This window comes from Haliotis asinina, chromosome 2 (assembly GCF_037392515.1).
Source record: "Haliotis asinina isolate JCU_RB_2024 chromosome 2, JCU_Hal_asi_v2, whole genome shotgun sequence".
Taxonomy (NCBI): Eukaryota; Metazoa; Mollusca; class Gastropoda; order Lepetellida; family Haliotidae; genus Haliotis; species Haliotis asinina.
Window position 1 is genome coordinate 73785551 of NC_090281.1, and position 13529 is coordinate 73799079.

Sequence of the window (13529 nt, forward strand, 5' to 3'; positions counted from 1 at the left end):
AAACATATACACTGCAATTTAAAGTTCTTTGTTTACTATAGTGGAACAGTTTTGGTTTCCAAATAAACGTGATTTTTAGACGAACCCGTTATTACTAAATACATAATCAGACGTATATCGTAGTGAAGAGAGTCTTCATATTTCTGGACAGATGATGTTGGAGATATAAAGGATATAAAGATAAGGTGATTTATACTGTCAGTACCTAGTTATTTATATAATTCATTCGTGACTGAATCCACAAATACAACGCATTATTACACATATATATCTATATTGTGCGAATGCTACTTTATCAACATATATAAAATACATCACTCTGACGTCATACTGGATCGATACAACACTGTTGGTGCATCTTAAGCAACTCGTCACATTCCAAAACTTTCCTATGAAGCAACTGTCACTCGCGTCACATTCCGAAACACTCGTCTGAGTTCACGGCTCCGCCCACTGATCGCAATTGCCTGGGAACAGATCTCAGACACATATTCCTTTCTAACAATGCTATGTCGCGTGTTAGTATGCGTCTTCATAATGTCCATCGGTTCAGATGGAAGTCCAGCTTACATGGACTCATTACTGGAGAAGTACAAAACATCTGGCTATTTTCATGGCCCGGTCATTCAGTCTGTCCGACTGTCCGTGATGTTTCAGTGTTACGAACTGTGCGGCTACTTCCCCCGATGTGCCAGCATCAGCTACAACCCCGGGAGACGCCAGTGTCACCTTCACAACGCCACGGGGCCGGTGGTACCTGATCGGAACTGGATGTACATAAAGACCATATTGCGGGTAAGTTAAGTTAAACTGGTTCTGTTGTTGTTTCCCAAGATCGTTTCCAGCAGACCAGTGCCGCCCAAGATTGGAGACTACATAACGTATCCCCGGTTTGAGAGGACTTTCCGACCAACTGTTGTCGCCCCTGTTTTGAGAGACTTTCATCGGTACGATCGCTTGGGTTGGTGTCGTAGAGTCCGGGACTGGAACCTTAAAATCTGGAGGTGAGTCTGGTTCAGTGGTGAATCACGATATCTTCTTCAGTGGGCGAGATGGAAGACGGCGCCTTCATCGTACACAAGGATCTGATTTAGTGGTGGTTCAGGGGAATTTTACAGCAAATCAGTACATCAAAAGAGACCTTGCCCGCCACATTCATACGATGATGGACCGACAGGGGGAGTTGTTTGAGCATGTACTTCACGTACTACACGCGTCACGCTCCGCCATCATGCCAATTCTAACCTCAGTGTCTTGGCCTTCCCGATCACCAGATGTAAACGATATGGGATGGACTCGATCGACGCCTACGTCAGCGTCCTAACATGCATCCAGGCGCGTAGTAATCCAGCTATTTCGTGTAAGCCCGACAGATTGCAAAGCTTTATATTTAGATAGTATTGCAGACTTGTCCAACCTCTTTTAGCAACAATCATGTGTAAGCCCTGGCTTTTTCTTATAATGGTAGCTACGCGTCTGGTTTGAGACACATCTATGGATGGACATCGCATTGCAGGAAGAGTGGGGAAGGCTTCAGGAAGAGCGACTTTCTTGAGTTATCCAGTCTTATTTACCTATTTAAACAGAAACACAACAAGAAAGGCTGCTGTTGTTTTGGCGAAGCCTTTGTCTACAGACGTCTGAATTTACACCTTAATACCACGGTGAGTGAGTTAATATTTAACGTTACGTCGGCAATATTTCAATCATATCGTGACGAGAACATTTAATATTTAAATGGAATATATACCATTGTAATTACATGACATGACTGCTCCCAAACTGACGCAATAAATTCTTCTAAAATGATTCATAATTTCTATTTTTGTGAACAGTATAAGTCTTGGTTTTCTTGATATAAATCCCAACCTCTGTATATTACAATACTGGCCATAAATATCTTAACAATGGTGTAAGTCAGTAGGATTCTGTGCAAGTAAAACGGTATTATCTACATATAGAAATATGTACACTTTTAAGATATCAACAACATTATCTAAGTCTATACCTTTACAGGTATTTTCATTTATAAAAATTGTCAATATCATTAAGGTTGAGGGAAAATAATAGTGGCATCAGATTTTCTCCCTGACGCATTCCATCATCCAAAGTAGAAACAACAACAACAACAACAACAGATGATTTTCACCATATTTTATACATGGTTGAGTATTTTTATATAGATTTTGAAAACCATGTAGGCACTTTGCATTAATAACATATAGAAGTTTTTTTGCCAAAGACATACACGCCATGTACGTCATGATATCAACTGCTTTTTGGAAACCTACAAAAACACTGCAACATTTCTTCTGTTTCAGATCTGAAAATATCACTGACAGTTAATGAACTAAATGTGTTATCATTTGTGACATACTGAACATTACTGGAATGCTGTGGAATACTAAACCGGATTCGGAAATATTTCGGAAATAACAGAATTATCATTAACGAAAGTTGTCAGGCGGCCATTTAAAACCAAAGTGATTAATTTAACTAAATTTGTGGGCAAAAGAAAGTGAACATCCTTATCAATGATTTTAAAGTTATGGTACGTTGAATGAAGCCATCATTTGGGACAATGCACTAACACTGTCCATGAGAACCCCATCAGTGACGAAGAGCACGTGTAATGTAATGGACAGATGGGGAGGAATAGCACAGATCACAAATACAACAAGAGTCAATCATTGAAAGAACTTCGCCATAAATTCAACATAAAAAGCGTTCACTTTTTTGCCCGTGAGAATGAAGTGAGAATTTACCTGTCTTTAATTTTTTAACAGCACTGAAAGTTTAATTTATTGATATTCCATCATTACGCACATCTAGTCACAGTCTAGTCTTATCGGTCACCGGTCCCGGGTCCACATTACGGTCACTGTCATTACCAGAGGTATTCACGTTTTTAAAATATTTAAGGTTACACAGTTCGTTTCAGATTTCTTGATATTTTTAACCCCTCATACACTCCCCCCCCCCCCACCCCCCCACCCCACCCCACCCCCCATCCCCCGAAAAGTGTTGTTTTTTTCTTATGGTTTCTTACATATGCCTTGGATAGAATCTTTAAATGATTTGTTGCATGCTTCACTACTTCACCCTGCACTATCATGCCGACTCCTGGCTTTAGCTTGTGTTGAAACGATCTGTGACTGAGGATCAGGGTAGAGCCTTCTACTGATAGATCGTCAAACTTGTCAGTTGTTAACAGGTGTTTTTCAAATTTCAGATTGGTAAAAAAAGCTGCAGCAGTAGCAGTTGTCCTGAGAAGCTCTGCATACCTTTATCTGAACATGGCCATTTTTGTGTGGCAGCAATGATAGGTAAACATGCTTGTGTTACCATGGAAACCGAGTGTCACTCTTGGTTACAACTGACTAAAATCATTTATACGCTATCTAATGTATGCACACCGTCCATGGGGGCGGTGGGAGTAGCCTAGTGATTAAAGCGTTCGCTCGTCACGTCGAAGACCTGGGTACAATGTGTGAAGCCCATTTTGGTGTCCTTCGTCGTGATATTGCTGGAATATTGCCATAAGTGACGTAAAACTAAACTCACTCACATCGTCCATAGTGATAAGTGCAAGAAATGATGACACTGAGCTGCGTCAAAGAAAAATGAGAATTCTTTGGAACAAAGCAGACCTTGTCTTTGACAAAACTAATGAATTCATTTTATGTCATTGTATTTTCGATCACTTGACAATAATGTGATTGACAAACATGACAAACATGCAGACCTCCTTTACGCAGTCTAAGTAAACTTACCCTCAGTACTTTTCTTTACACTCCATTACTGAGTCTAACAAAACCTTATGGGAGGTCGCGTCAGGTAACCTTTGAGATTGACCAGTCAGAACACAGCTTACCAAATCGCGAAAGTGGACATTCCCACACACCTTTTGAAATTTTAATCTTGAAAAGGTTCATACCCGAACGATTCTGAATGCTATTTAGCGTACGCTCGCTTCCGGATGATGCACACGGCGTACGCACAACCATGACAACGGTGAGTAAACAGTCGCTGAAAATGGTGATTGGGCAATATTCAAGGATGTCATCTTGCGGGAACGTTAGCTAATGGTAACCGTGTCAACAGAAACCCCAAACCCTATAAACTGCAGGTCAAATAATTGTGTTATATGTGGATTTTTGTTTGTGGAGAAATCTGTGTCAGTGACCTGAATATTTTGAAAGTCCCTCCGATCCCTAAATAGTAGCCGTTGTCTGATTGGTTAAATCTATTTAACCGTCTCGCGTTTGATTGGACGGTGATTGGTCGCTCAAAGGTTACCTGACGCGACCTTCTAGGTTTTGTTAGACTTAGTGGTGGAGTGTAACGAAATACACTGAGACTAAGTTTACTCAGTTTGATTGTCCTTTACGAAACCCGAATTATCAAGATGTTCCTGGATAATGGAGAAGGCTGCAGTGTTGGTAGACACATTCTCCCAAAATCTAGGGAGTATGGTGGCTGATTTGGGCCATCGCTTTCTCGCCTTAAATTGTTCAGGCGAGAAAGCGATATCGCGAGACGAGAAAGCGATAACACGAGACGAGAAAGCGATAACACGAGACGAGAAAGCGATGATGCGAGACGAGAAAGCGATATCGCGAGACGAGAAAGCGATACCACAAGACGAGAAAGCGATAGCACGAGACGAGAAAGCGATATCATTGTGCGAGAAAGCGATAGAGCGAGAGAGCGTAAAAGTGAGAAAGCGATATTACCCACAATTCAGTCCTGTCTGAGCATGAATGAACTGGAGTTTTTATCACCATTCGTAGTTTCTCAATAGTATAGAATGGTTTCCAGTAATGTTTTTGTCATTGTTTGACTTGACATTTAGAGAAATTTGTGATAGATGTAGACTTTCCTTTGGCATACTATTTGAATGTGAAATACCGGAAATATTCATTTTGTGAAGGAATTACATATTTTATGCCATCACTGAACTAGAATTGTCTTACACAACTTAATGACATCAACCAATTATTATTAGTGGGAGGGGTAATGACAAATAAGGCATTGTGATAGCACTAGTGCAACCTAAAACGGTGTATTCAACCACATCCAAACATTCATCCTAAAATGCAATCACTGCAACAACCCCATTAAGTGAGTGAGATTCGATTTACGTCGCTCTTAGCAATAATAAAAAAGCTGGAACCATTTGTGGTTTTCGTGGTTATCAAAAATTACACATGTACTTTCTTTGATTTCTTCAAGATGATAAAATTTATTAACTGACGATCTTCACCTTTATGAACTCTACCTAAATCGCTGCTACCCAAGAAACGAAGAGGCGCGCTTGACAGTAAAACACCTTAAATTGGTACCTAAATGTAGAAACAGAACCATTCCACAGTCAGTGGTCTAACCTAGGCAAAAGGATGCAGTCCAACGTTCGTCCAGTCAAACCTGAAAATATACAGTATACTCTACGCAGTTAAACGCTGGGCTAACTAACCATAGTGAACTTCGAGAGGTATTTAACAGTTGGTGTGCTGAACAGTGGGGACAGTTCTATGGATAGGCAGCTTCTTTATTATAATATAAGCAACGTTTTGGTGTAGACACTGTTATCAAGCACGTAATGTACAATACTGTAGGAAACGCTTAAGTGAGTGAGATGCGATCGATTTATGTTGCTCTTAGCAAAACTCCAACCAACTGGAACCATTAACAATAATGCATGATGAAGCCAAGTGCCCATGCAAAGAACAACTCTTTGCTCTTTATCACGTTTATCTGATATCATACCATACCGAAACATAAGTCTCATTAACCTATTCAGACAATGACCTACTTTTCAGATGATCCGAATTTTCTCGTGTGAAAGTGTAAATTGACACCACAAACAACTCTGGTTAAACTGAATTCCAATTCCTTGTTTCATAAGAAAATGGTATTTACAAATGAATTTCAATTTTAAACTTTTATTGCACCGTCATTCTCTACCTAATGTCGAGGTTGAGGCAACATACTTTAACTATGGAATCACAGATTGCCCCTCTCTGATGAGGTCGTAAAACGATTTACAATGCATATGGCTCACTAGTTAAACCTGTTATGTATTGTTTTGTGCTTATTGAGCGTAGTTCTGTAACGAACAATGAGGTTGATGTAATATCAGTTCCGTCAGAGACCGCTAAACCTTTCTAGCGGCAGAGCCTCGTTTTGATATTTCCACGATTTCCAGGTTTCTGTTTATCAGAGCTCGCTATACGACATAGCACGCCGTACGACGTATTTACTAGGGTTAGAAGGAGCTTAGTATTGCAATGTACAACTGCGTAGACTTATCAAATCACACTGATTAATACTTATGCATCCAGTTAAATGACATAGTCTAAAAATACTGGAAACAACCGTGATAAGATAACAAGGGAAGCCGATTGTTAATTAGCGCTAAACTGGTAGGGTGGATGGGCAAATGGAATCCAGGGATTGTTCATCCAGGCATGAGTGATGAGATAACAATGGTGGCATTTAACAAGGGAAATGACAATAGAGAAATGTAAACCAGGAATTAATCCAGACCTTGTTATACTTTTCACAGGCTTTCAAAACACTCATTTATTTTAACAAAAACACTCTTGGTCTTGGTTATTGTTGGATTGGTTTATTCTCTTTTTGCACCTTCATTGGCTATAAGCAGATTAGGATTAAAGGTCAGCAGAGGCTGTCCCTGGGTCGTCTCACACACCTGAGTTCGCTCACATGCCATGTACTCTGAACACAGTTCATTAGTGAACTCAGTTATCATCAGTAATCACCAGTAATCGAATATGACGCGGCGAGACCAGTTATAAGAGAGAATTTTGACTTTCAATGCCAAACTAAAGGTGGATTCATTTATCAATGGCTTGAAGGAACTCGTGACAGTAGATCAGAGACCAGTGCCAACCATCTACCAAGAACAGAGAAACAGTAAGTCTTGTAGTCATCATTGTAGATATTGATATTTTCAACTGCCAGTCACCAAAATACGTTCAAGTTGATTAACATCATCAAATCTGAACCAGTGCTTCTCTTCGACCAAAAAGTAGAAAACATCGACGCTAGGATCGACATCCAGAAATGTAGACTTTTAACTGGCACCATCTCACCACTTGTTTATGGTGACGCAGTGTCCCATCTGGTGGGACTGTAAATTGAAATGCGACTAAATAATACGTGATATATATGTAAATTTATGTGTGAGTGATAAAGTTCTTGAAATTGTCCGTGATATATTGCATTTTAAAATGTGACTGTGAAGTCTTTAAGTAAATTTTCTTTGTATTTGTAAATTTAAATGTGACTGTGTATGATGTGAAGTGTGAGATGGACCCTGCCTAATCCGTTTGTTTTAAGGATTAGAACGGTCCACCGCTTTTAATCCCATAGCAATACCTGCCGGCAAAAAGAGAACACGCCGTTGGATTATTAGCTAGACAAGTTTAAAGATTGCCATAGAATTTGAAAGTATATGCATTTTATTCTACGCGACTAAAACTAATGGTGATTCAGCTTCCTGTTGGATTAAGTCATACGCAGGCAAGGAACAGGGCAGAATGAAGGTAAATATCGCTTTCTCGCTTTCTCGACTGGCTGTATCGCTTTCTCGCTCTATCGCTTTATCGATTTCTCGATTTCTCGATTTCTCGATTTCTCGCTCTATCGCTTTCTCGTCTAGTGCTATTGCTTTCTCGTCTCGCATTATCGCTTTCTCGTCTCGTGTTATCGCTTTCTCGTCTCGTGTTATCGCTTTCTCGTCTCGTGTTTTCGCTTTCTCGTCTTGTGGTATCGCTTTCTCGCCTGAAAAATTTAAGGCGAGAAAGCGATGGTCCAAATCAGCCACCATAAGGGAGCGCTTCCTGGATGAAGTCTTTGCCTGGACAAGGGCGCTCAGGTGATGTTGGCCTCAACCAGCCTGACTGTGCTAGGCTAGCACGAAATCTCGTTGCTATATTAATACATTTTAATCGGCAAAGACAATATTAATAAACCGAAACATTGCAGTGAAACAAGCAGAACCTGTTTGCGTCGCTGTAATTTAAAAAAAATATTATTGTATTATTATTTGATTCATCTTGCCTCTCATATTCTTTTTACAAAACAAATGTTAATCGCGACAGATCTCTATTCCACTACCGAATCTGATGATATTTATAGAAGGAAACGAAATAAACACTGCAGTCTAAGTTGTTTTTTAAAAAAGTAACATAAATGTTAATGACATAATTATTGATCCATCATGCCTGTCTTAAAATACCCAACGAAATTCAATCATACAGGCAAAAAGCTAATCTAAACCACAGATTCATTTGTGACTGTATTACATTTGAGACGACTGGGTCACACGTCATGTAAATGTATACTAGTACTGAATCTGATCATATTTCACAGAAGGAAACACAAGCCACGACAGCACAGAAAAGAACACCGCCCATGGGACATTGTCGACCTACCACGTCGCCGAGTATCCAGAAACAAGGCTCAGTGCTGCACTCAAAATCGAAACCTCTTTGTCAGATACCTTGAAGCCCCAGGTGGACAATGGCCAATACCTCACACAGTCACCTGACACATTAAATGCAGGGCCGATAACGCCGACAATGATTTTGACCTACAGTCAGGTCGACAAGTTCGAACACATGGCGACGTCTTCTGTCGAAATTAAAGCGACGTCATCGTCAGCCTTGACCTTGCCGCATAAGCTTATGGATATGACGGAAACTGCATCAAAGACTATGACCACAGACGCCTCAGATATCGCTCCAATTAAAGCGACGTCATCGTCAGCATTGACGTCGACGTATCAGCTCACGGATATGACGGAAACTGCATCAAAGACTATGAACACTGGCGCCTCAGACATCGGTACCAGCCTCGACACTCAAGGAAAAACCACCTCCGACCACACATCAGCTGAATCCAGCGTTGTGACAGCTCTATCCCTCGTGGTGTCAAACACTGACCTTGTGGACGCGGAGGCGCCTGTAGCTATAGATACGAGACCGTTACCGGATTTATCTACAGCAACGCTGTCTCCAGAAATGATGAAAAGAAGTAAGACGAAACATATCATCAATGCTTGAACTACATTACAAACAGAAGATCCTTTAATATCCGATACAATGTATTTCTTTCCATCAGAACTAAATCCCCAAATTTACATCGAACCCACCGTGCTGCCTCAAACAGTTTTAGACCGTCATTGGTCATCAACAACCCATCAACCTGTCGTAAGAGGCGACTAACGGGATCGGATGGTCAGTGTCACTGACTTGGTTTACACGTGTCATCGTATTCCAGTTGCGTAAATGGATGTTTACGCTGGTGATCACTGGATTGTCTGGCCCAGACCGCCGCCATAAAGCTGGAATATTGCTGAGTGCGGCGTTAAACAACAAATAAACGAAGTATGTAGTTTATGCTTCCTTCCATGTAAAGGTTTACTATTATTAATCAAAATCTGTGTTAGATAGCAGAAATGTGATTAAGAACACCCCAATGACACGTTGACTTTGCCTTGCATTCAAATGACCACTAAAGTTCAAACAGAGACCGAATATCATTCTAGCATACCCACCCAACAGTAGAATATGCATTTTGAAAGTATGTTTGAGTCTTATATTTTATATCCTATTCAATGGGTAAAGTAAATTACACTTTCACATGACAATTAACATAATGCCTAAATATTTAAGTTGTGTTAAAACTGAGAGATGTGGGTCCAGATATGGGTGTTGTTAGCGAATTCCAAACATCTTGGTGTTATATGTCACCACCAAACAGTGTGCGACATAGTAAACATCCAGTCGGGCCAATAAATCTCCACGGTCACTGACCCACTCTCCCCTTCTTGTTAAGTTTAATTACACTTTTACAACATGCAATAATATGGGATAAATGGTTGTATTTTGCATTTCTGTAATATTTTGCATAGTATTTACATTCAGAATTGGGGTTAGTACCTCTCAGGGATGGACAGCCCGACTAGCTAGTTGGAGAAAAGTTGGAAACTATACCGCACACAGCCACCAAGTGACTTAAAGCGACGGTATTAAAAGAAACTGAAAGTCAATGAATCCATTTCATGTCATTCTGGACTTTTAATATTAGAATATTTAGTTTATTAAGAAGTTTTTTTTTTATCTCATTCAGAATTGTTTCTGATGTTGCATTATCGCTTCCTGATTGGCTGCATAAACACTTTCGTCATGCCGTTTGAGGAAACGCCAACTTGTATTGACAAACAGAAGGTTCAGCGTAACGGGAAACCCTGTTCTTGTAAGACGGGACTTCATTTCAAACCCTCAACTAAGGCCTGTGTAAAAGGTAAGTGGAGTTGTGTGTGAGGGAGTGAGTGAGTTTAGTTTTACGCCTCGCCCAGTATTCCAGCTATATGACGGCGGTCTGTAAATAATCCAGTCAGCATCAGTAATCCAGTGATCAACAGCATAACCATCGATTTACGCAATTGGGATATGGCCCGTCAAGTCAGGGAGCCTGACCATCCGATTCCATTAGTCGCCTCTTACGACAAGTAGGGGTTGCTGAAGATCAGTTCCTAATTGGACCTTGACGGGTGCGGGAGTGAGCTTGGTTTAACATGTATATATGCTGATGAGTCCTCCTAGAACTGTTTTGCGCTTTCCGTCCAGTGGATCGTCTTTCGGGATGTAATTTGGATTGAGGGTTCTTGTACGGTGCCATTTAAGTTCATGTTGGTTTTCTGTTGCATAAAGTTCTGTAGCATTTTTCAATTTCATTAAGGCATTTTAGTAAAATAACTATTTTGGCCGAGAATGTAACACAGACCCATTGCATTTAAAAAATATCGTATTTCTGAAGCATTTCGCAGTACTTCTAAGAAGAATAATATCTGTTCAAGTACATAGCTGACGTAATTTAAAATCAACCTATTATTACCAGCTTATCAAAGTTTGTAGAGAGATGTTTATTTATCTCGTGTCGCTGGATTGTCTGGTGAACTATCATCGGATTGTCCACAGGCCCACGTCGCATTAAGTGTTACTGAACCAGCGTCTTCGGTTTGACGAGCGGACGCTTTGACCACTAGGCTACCCCACCGTCCATTCCTGTCATGATACAGCGGCCTTTAAACAAACCCGACAAACACGTGATCGATGTCTACGCTAGAGCAAGCGAGGAAAATAATCCACAAACCTTTCTTGACAGTCATAGTAGGCACCACAAATGTCCTAAAGGTAACGTGGCTTCAGCTTCAGAATTTGAATCTTTCTGGGTCACTGAGAAATTAAATAAATTGCCAGATCCTTCTCAGAATACGCCTAAACGGGTTTTATTTTCTAAATTTGCCGATGATGAAACGGAAGATGATCATGTCCCGTTTCAATGGCTAACCGAGAGACCTTTCTAAGTGGTGACGTCGAAGTGACCTGTCCCAGCAGAAACCTGGCAATTTCAATGTTGTATGCTCTGATTCTAAACTGGAGGAAATGTGCCAGAAGTTGTTCCTGTAGATGAGAGCTTGCAGACACCTTTGCTTCATCTCTATCTGGATGACCTCTTTGAGACAAAGAAACAGTTATTCCTTCCAATTCATTCAGAAGTTGATTCTCACGTCCATGTGTCGCTTGTGATGTAATCTTGATAAAGCCCATCGTGTTCCAAGACGATTTTGAGGTTTTGAACTGCTAGACTTGATCTACACGGTCATGCCAAAATCTCCACGAATTGCAACAGCTTAATATTTATGCTCACATCCAGAACGATATTTTGACTCTTACATGAGCAGTTTCGAGCTCTGAAGTAAAGCGAAATGTGATTGGTTGACACAGGGATACGTATCCATGGAGAACTGTTATTAGTAGAAATTGACAGGGGATTTTTAAAGCCGACCGTGAGAGGTATACGAAATCTGATGTTTTTACTTGTTTTAAGAATCGAAATGAAAATGATCGAACCGAAGGTCCAATATCGAAAATCGAATCGAGGTCTGGGTGAAACCTCATTTGTGAAATTGGCCTCTGATCCTCACCGGTTAAGGAGTTACCGAACACGCAAGTCAGTTCCAGATGATTACCCTTTACACAAATAACTGTCATTCGTCCATATATTTGTCACCTCTGCTGTGTCTTTTACTCCCAACTGCCTCTTTTCGGGTGATATTCCATTGCGTACGTGATATCATGTCTAAATGAGCGTTTTTGACCCCTGAACCACTCCACCACCTCTAATGATAACGACGCTCAGTTCGGTAGTCTAGTGGTGAAAGCGTTCGCTCGTCACTCCGAAGACCCGGGTTCGATTCTTACATGGGTATAAAGCGTGAAGCTATTTACTGGCGTTCCCTGCCGTGATATTGCTGGAGTATTGCTAACAGCGGGACAAAACGTACTCACTCACTCTAATGATAAAGAGCGACCGCTTTTAACATAACGGTACACAATAACCTAATGTCTTATCTAGATGTTTTATTTGTTCTGGCGAAAAAGGAATTAAAAAAACCGTTTGAGAAACCGTTAATTTGTATATATGGCGTATACCATTGGATTATTAGCTGTAGACATGATGCAGGATCCACACTACAAGTTTCGCCGCAAAACATCATCAACCGACTTGCTGTTTTTTTCCACGAGGATGTGGTAGCCAAGTGGTGTGAAATCCGCCGTGACAATGCTTGAACATTGCTAAATGAGGCATAAAACTAGTTAATCACTCAGTGTTTGTTTCCAGAGTGTAGGACGTACGGACGTACCGTAATTTACCAGTCGAGACTCTTCTGCATCAGCGGCCACAACGACCGAGTGATCAACTTCAAAAGTGGCAACTTCAAAACGTGTGCAAAAGCTTGCGTCAAAGAAGCAACATTCGTGTGTAGAAGCTTCGAAATATATATGGGTGCTTGTTATCTGTCACGAGACACACGTGCAAGTGTAGAAGCAATGTACTGGGTACCATTTTGTGGGTGCAAATATTACCAGAGAGCGTGCGCTAGATAGGAGCGACGTCTAAAGGTGACATTCCGCTATGTCTTGCCTTTTTGGCTCAAATGTTGTTTTAGAAATATTTGGTTTCTACACTATGATTTTCAGGTAACACCCCGTGTTGTATACTGTCAGACCAAAATTATGTCACGACTCTGTAACTCACCAGCAGTTACACCACGTTCCATTCATCCTGGTCATCTGTTATCACTGTCACAATATGATAAATATCCATTAGGTGGAACGTTCACATCGTAATATTGACTGAAATAGTAATTGTCAATATTCTGAAAGGGAGACAATGAAGAACACTTTTTTCTTTACACATTTTCTTTTTGTCTTTACCGATATGGGGCAGTGGGGTAGCCCTCGAGGTTCGATTCTCTACATGGCTACAATGAGAATAGACATTTAGACATTAAAATCCACCCCCCATAGATATATGCCCACCGCTACCAATTAAGCAACACAAGAGCATACGAGGTAAAGGGTGTTGGGAACTGTAGCATCCATGTCCTGTTATTGAGGGCGGTGGGTTAGTCTAGTGGTTAAAGTGTT

At 40.7% G+C, this 13529-nt stretch overlaps 1 protein-coding gene across 1 annotated transcript; it reads left to right on the forward strand.

Moving 5' to 3' along the window:
- Positions 1-537: 537 nt before the first annotated feature.
- LOC137272014 (uncharacterized) lies at positions 538-9092 on the forward strand. Its single transcript, XM_067804390.1, has 3 exons — positions 538-795; positions 835-961; positions 8401-9092. The coding sequence occupies exons 1-3, from the start codon at positions 538-540 to the stop codon at positions 9090-9092; spliced, it is 1077 nt and encodes a 358-aa protein (XP_067660491.1).
- Positions 9093-13529: the final 4437 nt, after the last annotated feature.